This window comes from Geosmithia morbida (genome assembly GCF_012550715.1).
Source record: "Geosmithia morbida isolate 1262 chromosome Unknown scaffold_5, whole genome shotgun sequence".
Classification (NCBI taxonomy): Eukaryota; Fungi; Ascomycota; class Sordariomycetes; order Hypocreales; family Bionectriaceae; genus Geosmithia; species Geosmithia morbida.
Window position 1 is genome coordinate 827,272 of NW_023336192.1, and position 14,502 is coordinate 841,773.

At 49.8% G+C, this 14,502-nt stretch overlaps 3 protein-coding genes across 3 annotated transcripts; 1 reads left to right on the forward strand and 2 right to left on the reverse strand.

The window, feature by feature from the left end:
* Positions 1–4,239: 4,239 nt before the first annotated feature.
* On the reverse strand, positions 4,240–4,560 carry GMORB2_6258 (uncharacterized protein; the record flags this gene model as incomplete). The annotated part of the gene is made up of 1 exon (XM_035468228.1): positions 4,240–4,560. One exon carries the CDS (start codon positions 4,558–4,560, stop codon positions 4,240–4,242), a length of 321 nt encoding a protein of 106 aa, XP_035322209.1.
* A 4,725-nt stretch (positions 4,561–9,285) lies between these two features.
* Positions 9,286–12,783, forward strand: GMORB2_6259 (DNA polymerase theta; the record flags this gene model as incomplete). The annotated part of the gene is made up of 9 exons (XM_035468229.1): positions 9,286–9,826; positions 9,887–10,155; positions 10,215–10,397; positions 10,473–10,960; positions 11,231–11,458; positions 11,521–11,964; positions 12,025–12,252; positions 12,329–12,719; positions 12,772–12,783. 9 exons carry the CDS (start codon positions 9,286–9,288, stop codon positions 12,781–12,783), a joined length of 2,784 nt encoding a protein of 927 aa, XP_035322210.1.
* Positions 12,784–12,927: 144 nt separating this feature from the next.
* On the reverse strand, positions 12,928–14,400 carry GMORB2_6260 (alpha/beta hydrolase fold; the record flags this gene model as incomplete). Its single annotated transcript, XM_035468230.1, has 1 exon — positions 12,928–14,400. One exon carries the CDS (start codon positions 14,398–14,400, stop codon positions 12,928–12,930), a length of 1,473 nt encoding a protein of 490 aa, XP_035322211.1.
* Positions 14,401–14,502: the final 102 nt, after the last annotated feature.

Here is a 14,502-nt window from a genome sequence, read left to right on the forward strand (position 1 = left end):
AGGTTTAGGTGTGTGAGTGTGAGATGAAGCAAATCATGTAGAGATGCATGCCCGGGCGAGGTCAGTGTCAGTCGAGATCGGCGCGTATACAAGGGAGAGAGAATATAGGGAAGAAATTAGCAAGAAAGTCAGTGAGCCGGCACGGGCTCAAGAGAGCAAGTGACGACGAGTGTGAAAAAAAAATGAAAAAAGGGACTGGCCAGGTGAGAGGAAAGCTGGCCGAGCGCATGGGGAAGCATATGAGGATGGGATGAGTGAAGGAGGGAGAAGAAGAAGAAGAGAGTGGAAGGATGGATGAATTGGATGGGCCTGGGGCTCTCTGGCTGGGGAGCCGTGGCCCATGGACGTGGGACCCAGGGTCCCCCAGGTGCCGGACCAGTACGCCGTAAATGCGTGGGTAGGAAACGGCCTTGGTCTCTACGGAGTAGAGTACTCGTACCTACTTCTCTGGCCTCGCTCGCTCCTAGTTCACTATACGCTGTTTATCACTTTCAGTGCTGCACACAGGGCCGTAACTCACTCATACGCCCCCCCGAAGACAAGTGTTTTTCGGGGGGAAAGCTGCAGCGCCAGTCAATAGCAATGAAGCAGCCACCGGCCTCGAGCCAGAGATGGAAGCGCCCCATACTGCTACCAGTGCATGGGGGCGGAGCTAACCGCCAGGTCTCTACGATGTTGCTTCCTAACATTTCCCACACTTATTTAACCGCCCTTTTCATACACGCTGAGATAGAATATACTTTATATCTACCTTGGAAACTATTGTCCACCTGCTACCTGACAAACACCCTTGTACGTCTGCACAGCGTCAATCTGGCTACTCCGTACACGGCTTTTACCAAGGATTGACCAGTAATCACCAACGACGACGTACGTACGGTAAAGAAATCCTGTCTTTTAGAGATGTCGCACAGCCCTGGTCCCTTGAATATCCCCCCTGTGTAATTCATTCATCACTTTGTTATATTCGACACTGGGAGCCTCATTTACCCTTACCTTCTGCTCTCATTTTTCTCCCCTCCCTCCAACTCTTGTATGCCCATCCACGCGATGACCCAGCTACGCGACTGGGGTTCGTGACAAGATGATTATTGGTATGAGTGCCGACGTAGAAAGTCTCACCCCCTTCCCACCACCCGTGCTGAACAAAGTCAGCACAACCCGGTTCTCGTCGATTAAGGTATCTCATTCGGAGATCTCTCGTTCTCTCTCATTCCCTCTACCTGTCGAGGCAACACCTCATTGAGTAACAATATTACGTGGGGAGTCTGTATTGTGATATATAACCGCTACTGCCCAAGTAATGAGAGCACACGCAACAGATTTGAATGACCCGTACATGTAGAGTTATCAGTTACGAGTACCGTACTGAATAAAAACCGTGACAGCACACGCGCATGGGGTGGGGACAACTTGCGCTCAACCTAGTCAGTCGAGATCCACTAGGCAATTGGAGGAGGCAGGCAAAGTACACACCACACAGAATGAAAGTGACACCACCACCACATCGGGATGCGCAGTTTTTTCAAATCGAGGTAGAAGGGAAACAATACGTGGTATCCTAACTGTATCCTCGTCGTCCCGCCTCTCTTATTCTGCTATTCCATCATTGTCGTTTTGTGTCTGGTGGGGGGTGCAAATGGTGTGGGCGACCAACCAGCCGTCATCCGCCTCTTCCGCCACCTTCTTCACCTCTCCGTCACACCATGGGGCGGGAACTCTCCACCCTCCCTGAGCGACCCTCTGGAGGGAGCCAGATCCCTCCAAGTAGCCAGGCCCTCTAGTCCTTTTTTCAAGCGGGGAAAAGGTATCTATATATTAAACTATTGTCCAGAAATGTGTATGCCAAAGAGGGCCGACGCATATAACCTTTCCATTCCTCGTCTATTCACTGCAGCGTAACGAGTAATACTGATATCTCAGACGACGACGCATGATTGATCCAGGCAACAGACGTGCCACTATCGACGCAAAGAAAACCAGTGAGAGCAATACCCCCCGATGCTATTGCTCCTCCTATAATTCATGTGTCGCAGTCGGGGAGCCCGCCTTCTGATTCCTCCAATTTGTCGGAACAATGAGCTGAATGAACTGTCGGAATAAGTTATTCCGATCCGATCAGAGATGTCCTTGATATAGACGGAACGCCTGTACAATCTCTATTTGCCTTAAATAACAACAACGATACACACATTAACAAAAAGGCCAGAATTCCGAGCCTTTTTTTTCTGTCAATACAGCAGTGAATCTTTACCCGGATAACTCCTTTCACTCTAGAACATTAGACGAGCATTTTACCGATATTATCATACTTTTTCGTCGTTTTAGGAGGCGGGAAAGCAGAGCTATCCATATATTGTGTTCTAATAAGGACGGTGTCGAGTCTAATAGTATTGTCATAGTGATTCAGTTCATAGCTTAGGTAAGCGGGATTCGACTCTAAACCCGTCTAGTCCAGCACCACGACAAGAATGCAGAACAAGGGCATTAACACCACTAAACACCTAACCTACTATTTGAATGCAAGTCAGAAGTGTCTGTGGTGTTTGTTCTCACAAATATATTGTGTTATCTAACTACATCCTGATACTTTCTTTCCGTTCTCAATCCCCGCCGTTCCTCTGACACAGTCTTGCTCATGTGTCGATCCTGATGTCTATACCGTCAGACTCGACACTGTCCCTATCAAAACACAGCACGGGGCAGCTCTGCTTTGCCGCCTACCAAAACAGCGAAAAAGTATGACATATATAGCGTTAAGTCCTTATCTTTTTTTTTATTGTGGAGCCGAACTCGACAGTTTCATTGTAAAGTCCGGCTTAAGCTATGTATGTTTTCCTATGACCGGAGTGCAAACAGGGCCTATCTTTCCTTCGGTCACACGCGTTAGGCGATTTGCCCAAAGCCTCTCTAAAAACATGGTCGCGGTTGTGGCTCTTGTATTATGCAAAATCGGGGTGCAACCGATGAGTGTTCGACACTTTATGTTTATAATGAAAATGACGACGGGTACATACCATGTTCCTGCGTGCACTCGATCAAGGACATCTGTATAGCCGCCATCTGCGCCAGTACCTTATCTCTAACCGCTCATGCTGTCGGCAGGTTATCATCCCAGAAGATTTTAACTCCGTCAACTCATGTCAGTAACAAAAACGGGTGTCGGACGGCGTTCTCGAATGTGAGGCTAGACCCGCAGCACTGGGGTGCTCATGGAAAGTTTCTATCATGTAGAGTCTGGAGGGTGTGCAGCTCTGTGGATAGAATGTCGACCTTGGCATCGCCACAGCTGTGATCCATGTAGACTGTCGCACGCACAGCCAGCGCTGTAGTTTCCGAGTCCCCGTAGACAGAACTGGCTCGTTGGCTGAGTCTAAAGATGTGACACTGATCCCCGTGAAATTTGTCGTCGAGAAATATCCTTTCTGAGTTGATGCCCAATGCCGCGATGGCAGCGATAATATTTTCCGACGTGAAAATTTGGAGATGTGGTAAATCCGTTTGACGAATGCGAATATCAAGTGTACATCGGCCACGTAGAGCAGATTAAGAGGACAAAGGCGAGGGCGAGGGCGAATGCAAGGGTGAGAGTGAGGGGGGGTGAGGGTGAGGTTAAAAGACATAGTAGAAAGAGTGCGCGTGAGCGCGTGAGAGCGTGAGAGAGAATAGATACATTAGAGAGCGGATGACTAATCTGAACTGGGAGGGAGAGAGGGAAAGAAGGAAAGGGTAAAAAATGCTTGCCTTAGACATGAAGTGGCAAAATTTAGATCACAGAGAGAGGAAAGGAAGAAATCTAGAAAATATGGCATCACCTTAGTGTTTTCGTTTGATAATTTTCTCTATTCTTTTGAACTTTCTGTGTCATTTGGCCCAACGAGTTCTCTGCATTCTAGGTGTATGGGAGTAGAAAACTATATTGACAAGAGTAGCGCTTACCACATCCCAGGAAGGTCATGAAAGAGAATGGCGAAGCATCACGAGAGACAACGTGAGAAAATGAAACTGTCTGCGAACGTGATAATCACCAGGGGCGAAACCCTATAGGATCCAACCCATTTAGCTAATATCAAATGGTGCTTCATCCAAAAGGTGCCGTATACCATAATAAACAATTTAAGTGCTCGGTAGGAGATCGGGATGTTGCCTTGCTTTATTTAGACTACTTCTCCTCAATGACGTAGGAGTCGTCGATATTTACTGCTATCAATTTTGGTCACCTTATTTCCTGGCCCAGACCTAGGTGGTGTATACATGCGTCCCATGAGCGTGATCCTCCGTGGAAGCATTGCAGGTGCAGCAACAGTAGGGGAGATAGCCACTCATATCTCCCGGGCTGAGATTAATGTTGGCAGTTCCTTCAGTAAACTCGCAGGACCCGGAAAAGTCATCTCCAGGGTACCGGATCAACCCAAAGAGTTGGGACAGCCTCAGTTGGTCGAGGATATCCTCAAGCTTTACGAAAAATGCTAGCTCTTTGTCAGTAAAGGGCTTGTCCTGATTCTCAGCGTAGTGGAACTCGGTCGGCTTCAGGAGCCCAACGTTGTCGAAGGCCCACATGTGAGGCTGGGGGGATCTCGTCCCGGAGGAAATCGCTTGAGATCCAACCCAGGGAATAGAAGTGCGGTTGTAATCAACTAGCTTCTAGTTAGGTTTGAGGTCGAAGTGACGATACATCATGACCAACCCAACGGATCGGTCCATGGGCGACAAAGAAAGGCTTGATAATAGCGGTAATAAGGGCCTCAGCATCCGAGCCGAGAAAACTATCTCGAGCATCCCTTATCATTGGAAGGTTCTGGAAGTGGTCATGGGAGTAAAGCGCGACGATACAACTAGTGACAGCGGTGGCAGTCACGATGAAAATTCTTAAGAGTTTTCACTGTATCTGGAAGATTGAATGAATGGTTGAAGATGAAATGGATGCTAGAGAGTCCCAGTGAAAGAAAATGCGTCAGGTAGGCACCTTAAAGCTTTTGGATATTTAACAAAGCAAAAGTGAAATAGAACACCCTTGGCCAGGCGCCTCGATGTCCTCATGTGGCATAAGCCAAAAACAGGGATAAGACAGGTTGTGATTGTCTTCGTGCCTGTTGTCTCATAAAATACGTGCTTTATCACAATTGGCCTCTAAGCGTAGCGCCGTGAGGCGCCTGTTGTACGACATTGGCGTATATGGAAACATGACTTTTGACTCTGGCATAGTCAGACAGACGTGTTATTACTATACGTGTAGTAACACCACTTGTCATACTTTTCCGTCGTATTTATTAGCAGAAAAGTAGAGCTGTTCCTAGATTATGTTCTAATAAGAATAGTGTCAAGTCTAATAGTATAGACGTCAGGATCGATGTATAAGACTACCTAATACTATATGTGTCATAGTAAATCAGTTCATAGCTTAGGTAAGCAAGACTCGACGTCTAAAACGTCGAGTCCCGTACTATGACATTAATCCTAACGTCTATAACGTTAGACTCGATACTATCCTTATTAGAATATAATACAGGGACAACTCTGCTTTCCCACCCACTAAAACGGTGGAAAAGTATGACACTAATTATATCGTCTACCTTACTTCTATATTGATTGCTTCTTCCCTCAACGGCGTGACAGAGAGATGCTCTCGGGGACCGAAAATAAGTACCCCAGGCACTAATTTTCAGGCCCCAGGACTGCGACACACACTTACTCCATATTGTGCGACTCGTTTTATTTTTAGAGGTATTACGGTCAACAATAGCAAAACTAGCTCTCTCCTGCTCTCTCTCTCTCTCTCTCTCTCTCTCTCTCTCTCTCTCTCTCTTTCTTTCTGCTTGCCTGGCTTGTCGACCTGGTTGTCTGTACCACGTAGCATGTAATGCGAAGTATGGGGATACAATTAACTCGCGAGTCGCACTTGCTCTCATAAAAGGAAACTGTCGTGGCGACCCACATTCGGCGTCATCTACATCTTTCCCCGGGTCCGCGCATTTAATCCCTGCAAAACAAAACAAAAAAGAAAAGGAGAAGAAAAATGACGAGTATTACAACTGTTGATACTCCGTAATCGGTATTATGCACATGACAGCAAATACGGAGTATTAACAAGAATAGCAACATAGAAAACATCTGTAAATGCAGCATGGATAATGATGAGCATGGCGGGGAGAGAGAGAAAACCACGTTAATGATTTACGCCTGATACTCTGGCCATGCAAAAATCTACGCAGATGTGCAAAATCGTCACCTTACCACTCGTTGGTGTCCAGTCATGTGCGCCACCGCCTACTACTCGTGCGTACTCGTTCATACTGTATATATAATCATATACACGACAACATCACACTGAGGAGCTTTGCACGCGACAAAGGGGAAGAAGGGGGGCGGGAGCGAGCTACTGCCACTCGATCTGACGTGGCGCCAGTGTAGCAGCTGCTCGGTACGACCGTACAACGTATATGTACATGCATTATTAGTACGGATGCTCAGACTCAAGTATTATTACTCGTAGGATCGATACATCTGTTGCACCACGGACTATAGGCCAAAACCGGGACACATGTGTCATCGGGATCCCCTTGATTCTCGGAATGCTCTTTTCTTTTCTTCTTCTGTTCTTGGGCAATTTCTTCATCTCTGATCTTTTTTTATCTTTGGTTTTTTTCTTATGGAAAAAAAAAGAAAAGAAAAAAGAAACATTTGAGCCTATTGCATTTGCTTAGCCTGCCTTTAATACTTCTCTTTATGGCGGTAATTTTGTACAGTCATAATTGTCGATGTGGACGCGGGACCATCCCTACCGACAGGGATTTTGATTGGTTCTCCCGTAAATCATGATACAGCTTGAGTGAGAGGGTACTGACGTGGTACGGATACTACGAGTACGAGTACTTATCCGTATGGTTGTAGCGTGTCGGGCATTCTCACAGCACACGCACACTCACATCACGACGTTTGCGGTGTTTGTACATGGCAAAGAAAAGAAAGGGGAAGAAGAAAAGACAAAAGGTGCCGATGGGGGATGAACGGGAAGGCTACGGACGAGGGACGTAAGGAAAGGGAGGTATGGACGGGAGCGAAGGCAACATGAGTAGCCGAGACAAGGCATCAACAATGCTCTTCCAGCCATGCATTAGGCTTCCGAATTACCTGTACAGTCATGTTTCCGCGCCCGAGGGCACATGGAGGCTGAAAGAGTTGCTCGGACAATCAATTAAACCATGGAAACATGCCGCTCAGAGTCACATTACAGACTGGAGTCTGCGCGTGTGTATTATTATTGCCGGCAATAGTAATAATAATCACTTCATCATTCCGCCGCATTCTTCCGTACAAAGCATAAGGGGTTCCCGTATCCACCAACCGGGGAGTGTTAAAGGGGGGGAGGGGGTGTTCAGTGCTCGTAGATACAGGAGAGACATGAACACACATGTAGGGAAGGGAGGAACAATAATCGCGCCTCTTCCTGCCAGCTATATAGTGACTTTATAAGTATGTCGTATGTACAATCCGGCAAGAGCGAGAAGCGCGCATAGAAGGAAGGAGCACGTTGATAGAGCTCACGTCGTAATACTAGGATGGTATGGTTGGGGGGAAAGCGCCTTGTATGAGATCCCACCAAGCGCTTAGATTGTTTGTTACGGTTTAATACTGCATTCTACAGCCTGCTACCAATACCGGTCGGCGGGAGATAACAGTAGTTGTATATTCGGGGAGGAAGTTCTATACGTTTCCGCGATGTTTGAGAGGGAGGCCAGGAAGTGGGAGGGGTTTCAGAAAGAAGGAGAGAGAGGGAAAAAGAACACAGCTGGAGAGTGGGCGGCAGGCAGCGCCAGAGTGTGGGTGAGAGAGGGGGGGAGGGGGGAGGGGGGAAGCAGAGGGGAAGGCGCTCAGCAGATGCGAGCCAGTTTAAGGTCCCTTTCTACTTCTGGAATTCCCAGTGGGCTGGTTGGTGCAGGGTTTTAGGGGATGCGGCCAATGGGCGGGACCGCGGGGCAAAAAAGAGAAAAAAAAATCCTGACGAGATCGCCTGCAGGCCTTTTTTTACTTGGATTATTTTCTCGAGAGTTCTGCCAGCGGGTGGTAGCTCATTGCTAGACTGCTAGTAATGCAGTAGCGCCAAGTTAGCAATAGACCATATTATTATTACTTAGTAGATGCTGCTATATGATACCATACCACCACCCACAGTCAGCGCGGTACACATGTGCACGTGTGAGTAATGTATCTGCCCGCAATCCTACGAGAGTTGTGTAATAGTTGTGATAACTGATTGTCGTGAGTGGTTCAAGATAATACCAGGCGCATCAGGTGCTACCGAGTACAACCCCAAGGCAGATACGACCGAACAATTACGTGTAACGATTCTTCATCCCTCCCTCCCTCCTCTCTCTCTGGAACTCTCTCTCTCGCACGAATACGCTGTAATACTTAGTACTCGTAAATGAGCTCTCTGTCTGGCCTGTTGCGGCTTTCCCGGTGCCAGGAACGCCCCGCGTTAAAAGTGGTCCCCCTGTCGGGCGGATTGGCAGCCTGCTGACGAATCAAGTATGTCATGCGTTTCACTCTTGTCACGGCTATCTTTGAACCACGATCAATCAATCAGTACAAATAGATATCGCATCGGAGAGATGGGAAACGCCGCGTTTTATTGGGCTGGTGCCTTGTTGAAAAATTGACGTACGTTTTGCCAGTGTATTACTGGTATGAATAGGGTTCTTTGCCAATCGGAATAGTGGTAGCATGTCCTGATTGCCTGATGCTTGGCCTGATGGTACAACCCTAACGTGTTTTTACAAATACCATTCGTGTTCGTTTTACCTACGTCATATACAACAGGTCGTCCTACTTATGCTCCATACATTTCTCCATCATCCCTGGATATATGCATGACAATGTGAAACATCCTTCCACAGTGCTGTCAATAATGCATTCCCATCACACGAATTCATGATAATGCCTCAACTGCATCGTCATGAGATCTTTTTTTTTTCCGCGCAGATGTGTACGCAGGGTAAGACGGATATAAACTTGTCACGTGGGTTCGTGTGAAGGGGTCCATCCACAAGGCTCATTCACAAGAGTGGGGATTTTCGTCAGGTCACGTCAACGTCGCGACTTGCTGAGCAAACGAGAATCAGCTACGACGCCCTTTGCCGTGAGCAGGTTTTGTTTGTATTCTTTTCCAGACCAACTGGACCGATCCTGTCGCTTTATCTTATGGCCTAATTGCCTAATCTTTGCGAAAGCTAACTCTCCATTTCCCTCCCGTCGAATGCCACCGACAGCGACATACCGTGCATCATGAATAGCATGCAGGGTCTTTTACATGAGACCACCTTGCAGTCTGCTCAAGGTGGTCGTTCGACTTCTACCACCGGATTTTCCGGAACCTTGTCTGCTTCTACTGGTCAGAAGCGGAGTTGGTCCGACGGCGATTCAAACAACTCCCACTACCAAGATTCCAACCCCGCCAAGGGCGGCCCGGCCGGCGTCCAGTTTCAAAGAACCATCAGCTTTCTGCCTGGCCGTCCCAAACGCCTGTCTGCCAGCAGGATTGTAAATTGCGATAACGAGGGTGAGGGTGAGGGTGAGGGGATATCAGAATACTCTCAGAGGCAGGCGATTTCTGCAACGCCCACGTCGACGATCGACCCGGAGCTCAGCCTGTCGCACCCCACGTACGACTTGCCGGCACAGCTTGTGGATAATTTTGCTTCGGTCGGTATCAAGCAGATTTATCCGTGGCAGAAGAACTGCTTAAAGGGCCCGCGACTCCTCGAGGGTACCAAGAACCTCGTCTACTGTGCTCCCACTGGCGGCGGCAAATCCCTTGTTGCTGATTGTGAGTACATAAAACAAAAACGTATTTTCGCCTATGTGGACATGTTCTAACTTATGTCAGTGCTTATGCTCAAAAGAGTACTTGAAGAAAAGGGCTCCAAGGCCCTCCTGGTTCTCCCATATGTTGCTCTGGTGCAGGAAAAGGTACGGTGGCTGCGAAAGATCGTTCAGGGTCTGCAATATGCAAACACTCAGGATGAAGAGGACAAGCCAGGTACATGGGCTCGTCGTGCAGACGAGGATTTCGTGAGAGTTATTGGATTCTTTGGTGGCGGAAAAGTCCGAGCTACCTGGGCAGACTTTGATATCGGTGTCTGTACCATGGAAAAGGTATGCTGGGATGCCGTCAGCATTTCCCCCATGAATCTGGCTCACTGACTGGTCCGTAGGCAAATTCTCTTGTGAATGCTGCCATCGACGATTGCGTCGTACAACAGCTCCGAGCTGTCGTGCTGGATGAACTGCACATGATTGATGATGATCACAGGGGGTATCTCCTGGAACTTATGACGACCAAGCTCATGAGCCTTGAACAGCCTGTCCAGATAATTGCTATGAGTGCCACTCTCCCAGTAAGCTCGATACCCTATCTGAAGAAGAAAGAAGAAGCCCTTCGTGACCCTGTCTGTTAATCCTGATTGTGACAGAACATGGATTTGATGGCACGTTGGATCGACGCACATTCATACGAGACCAGATACCGCCCAGTACCTATACATGAGCATCTCGTCTGCAGCGGCAGGGTGTACCCAGCTGCTTCGACAGGGGACCTGATCAGAAAGGCAACTCAGTTGAGTACCCAAAACTCCACACAAAGTAGGGATAGAGCAGTCCCGACGAGGCTCATCGACGCATCGGAGCATAAAGAGTTCCGCGATCCAGTTCTCAATGCTGTCGTGACTCTTGCGCTTGAAACCGCCTCGTCCGGTTTCGGGGTCCTGGTCTTTGCATCCAGTCGAGCAATGGCGGAAGGCGACGCTCGCTGGATAAGCAGAGCGATGCCTGAACCCCAGGACCTTGATCCCAAGCTCCTTGACAAGAGGACGGACCTCTTGTCCGAACTGAGGAGTTTGAGCACAGGCCTTGATCCTGTTTTGGAAGAAACTGTTATTGCTGGAGTGGCCTTTCACCGTAAGTCAACCTCCCCTAGCACGGGCCACAAATTAATGCTAAATTCTCTCTCCCCCAGATGTGAGTTTCCGAGACCGTTTCATATATCTTCCCATACTAACTGTCTAGGCCGGCTTGACTACTGAGGAGAGAGACTTAGTTGCAGCGGCCTATGACGCAGGGACGATCATCGTCTGTGTCGCAACATGTAGCTTAGCTGCCGGTATAAACCTGTGAGTCTTTCTCTCATCGCAAAGATCTCCTTCACGATTTTATTTTGCTTACTCTACTCTAGTCCGGCAAGAAGGGTTATTCTGCATGGTGCACGCATGGGCCGAGACCTGGTCGGTCCAGCGCTGTTGAGGCAGATGAGAGGCCGTGCGGGGAGGCAGGGCAGGGTTCCCGTAGGGGAGACGTACCTATGCTGCTCTGAAGATGACTTGGAGAGCGTTGTTGAATTGATGCATGCAGACCTTCCCGAAGTTACGAGCTGTCTCAATGCAGAGAATCATCGATTGCAGAGGTAGGTGGGACGCTCCGAGCTGCCCTGGCGATTCTAGGCATAGCCGCTGACTATTTTCATAGAGCACTCCTCGAAGTCATTGCTATAAGGCTGGCAACTAGCCACGAATCCATACTGGGCCATTTCAAGAAGTCGCTCTTGTGGCATACCCACGGCACAGAATACGTCAGCAATTGCGTTGAGATAAGCCTCAAGGACATGGAGGAGGCGGGGTTCATTACCAGGGATATGCACTCCCAGTATGCAGCCACTCAACTGGGGAAGGCCATCGTCTCGTCAGCCATAGACCCAGACGACGGCATCTTCATCCACAAAGAGCTCAGTAGGGCTCTCCGGTCCTTTGTCATGGACGGCGATATGCATATACTGTACACCTTCACTCCAGTACAGGATTTCGGAGTCCCGGTCAACTGGCAGATATTCCGGAACGAAATGGAGATGCTCGACGACAGCGGTATGCGTGTACTGGCTTGTCTAGGTATAAAACCGACGACAGTGCAGAGGCTGTGAGTGTGCAATCAACTGCCACCCCCCTCACAAATCCGTTTGCTTACCATTCACGACAGGGCACAAGGTGCAGCTCTCAAGACGTCGTCGCCAGAGGAAAAGGAAATGGCACGGGTGTATGCCCGCTTCTACCTTGCTCTTCAGCTACGAGATTTGTGCAATGAGATGCCCGTTCATGCTGTTGCTCGAAAGTACGACATGCCAAGGGGAGCAGTGCAGAACCTCTCGCAGACTTGCCAGGGCTTTGCGGCTGGAATGATCAAATTCTGCGTTTCCATGGGATGGGGGTAAGTATGAAAAGTCAAGTTGTGGAATTGACAGGGATCCTAAAATGACTGACAAGAAATAACCATCATGTAATAGTGTTCTTGCGGCAGCTCTGGATCACTTCTCGGACAGGTTGTTGGCGGGTGCTAGGACAGATCTGCTGGAACTGGCCAAGATTCCTTTTATCAAGAGTCGAACAGCGTACGTCACAAGATCACACCTTCATGCCTACCAAAATTACGTTCCAGTGAAGAATGCAGAGCTGATATATATTTACGAACTTGTGGGCAGTCGTGTGTTCTGGGAGTCCGGATTCCGCAGTGCCGGGACCATTGCCAGCGTGGACCCGAAAGAGCTCGTCCCAGTGCTCATGCAGGCACAACCAAACAAGATCCGTCTCAAAGAAAAAGACGTGGCAAAGTACGAAGAGAAGCTTTTGGCCAAAGCAACAATCATCTCTGCGTCGGCAAACAAGATCTGGCGTACAGTTTCCCTCTCTTTTCGATTTCCCATGCATCCCTTTTGCTCTCTAACCACAGTACGCTCGCTAATATTGTTACCACAGACGCCCAGATGCAAGTGGAGATAGACTTAGAATAGATATGACATGGTCATGCGTGTTTTGAGTTTGTTTATTCATTGTATGTAGGAATTGATATCCTATAATATTCGTGGGTATTATTACCCGTAGTATATTAGTCAAGGACATCGTCGCGGAGATTGAATAGCTGCTGGAGGACCTCGTCGGACTTGGCCCGCAGAGCTGAGTGGTACATGACGTTTGTCTCAAAGACTTTGGTTCCCCTGACCAGGCTGGCCGTGTCACGGGCAAAGTCAAAGTCGACGTACATGTCGTGGATGAAGGAGGCAGCATAGACGGGGACCTGGTTGTTGGCCAGCTGCTCCTTGTTGTAGAGGGCTGGCCAATTGTCAAAAGCGGCGAGGCGTTCTGCCACGGCGTGCAGTTTGGAAAGCTCTGGGTATGTGACGAAGTGGAAGGGAAAGATGTTTTCGCCCGAGAAGTAAAGGGGCGTTTGCTGCTGCTGTTGCTGCCCTTGCTCGCCGGGGTTGTTGTTGGTGGTGACAGTGATGGGGAGAGCATCGGGACGCAGCCAGGGGAAACAGGGGTTGTCCCTACCGACGCGGTACGCAGCCCAGTTGGAAGCTACGCCGGGGCCATCACAGTAGATGGCCTCGTGGATGATGGCGTAGATGATGTTGAAGTCGAGAGGGGTGCCCGTTTCGAGGGGCGCGAGGGCGGCGCGGGACAGGAAACCCAGCTGGTCAAGCGAGGCCTTGAGGCGTAGGATGGTGGTGTGAACACTGTCGAAGCCGCCGTGAAAGCCAAAGTTGATACCTAGCGTGAGGAGGCGCGGTACGGTCAGAATGCCGCCCGAAGGAAGGGCGACGTGCCCACCATGCGACTCGATGTGCGCGGCCACCTGTCGCACGGCGGCCACGTCCTCAGGGAATTTGTGGTAGTACTCTTCGTTGCGGCGGACGATGCGCGGGAACAGAGCGCTGTAGACTTGGTCGGGTGTTTTGCCGACGGGGGCCAGCCCGCCGGTCAAAAACACCTCCTCCAGGCCTTCTGGGTGCATGGACAGGTAGCTCATGCTCACGAAGCCGCCGTATGACTGGCCGAAGATTGACCATCGCGCGCGGGACTCGGACCACCCCGCCGTCAGGCACAGGCGTACTGATTCGAGGTCACGCACCGTGTTATCCTGCCGCATTAGTTTGAGGTAGTCAGCCTGCGCGGAGACATTGTCCGACGCGATGCGGTCCAGGCTCTCGGCCGACACGGGCGTGCTCAAACCCGTGCCTCGGTGGTCCAGAAGGAGGACTTGGTACCCCTTTGCCAGGGCCATGCGCGTCACAGGGTGGACCTGAGGTTCCGAATTACCGAATCCAGGTCCGCCTTCGAGGTATACCAGGTAACGCTTCTTATCGCTATTGCCATTGTCATTGCCGTCGCCGTCGTCAGCGGGGGCCCCACTGCTCTTGACCACACGCCGTCCGAAGAGTGTGATGGATACGCCTGATGGCCGCTTGTAGTCGAGCGGGACGCGGAAGAAGAGCTCTGTTACGAGGAGCTGACCGGGAACGAGATGGTCTCGGCTGCTGATCAGCTGGGCTGCTGGGATGGGGAGCTTTTCGGGGCCCATGGCGGCTGTCGAGATGGGTTGCTGCCCTTGTTGCTGTCTGATGGTGGTGGATGAAGCGGGTTCGGCGTCCGAAAGAGAGATGAACAGAGGAAGACTGCCTGG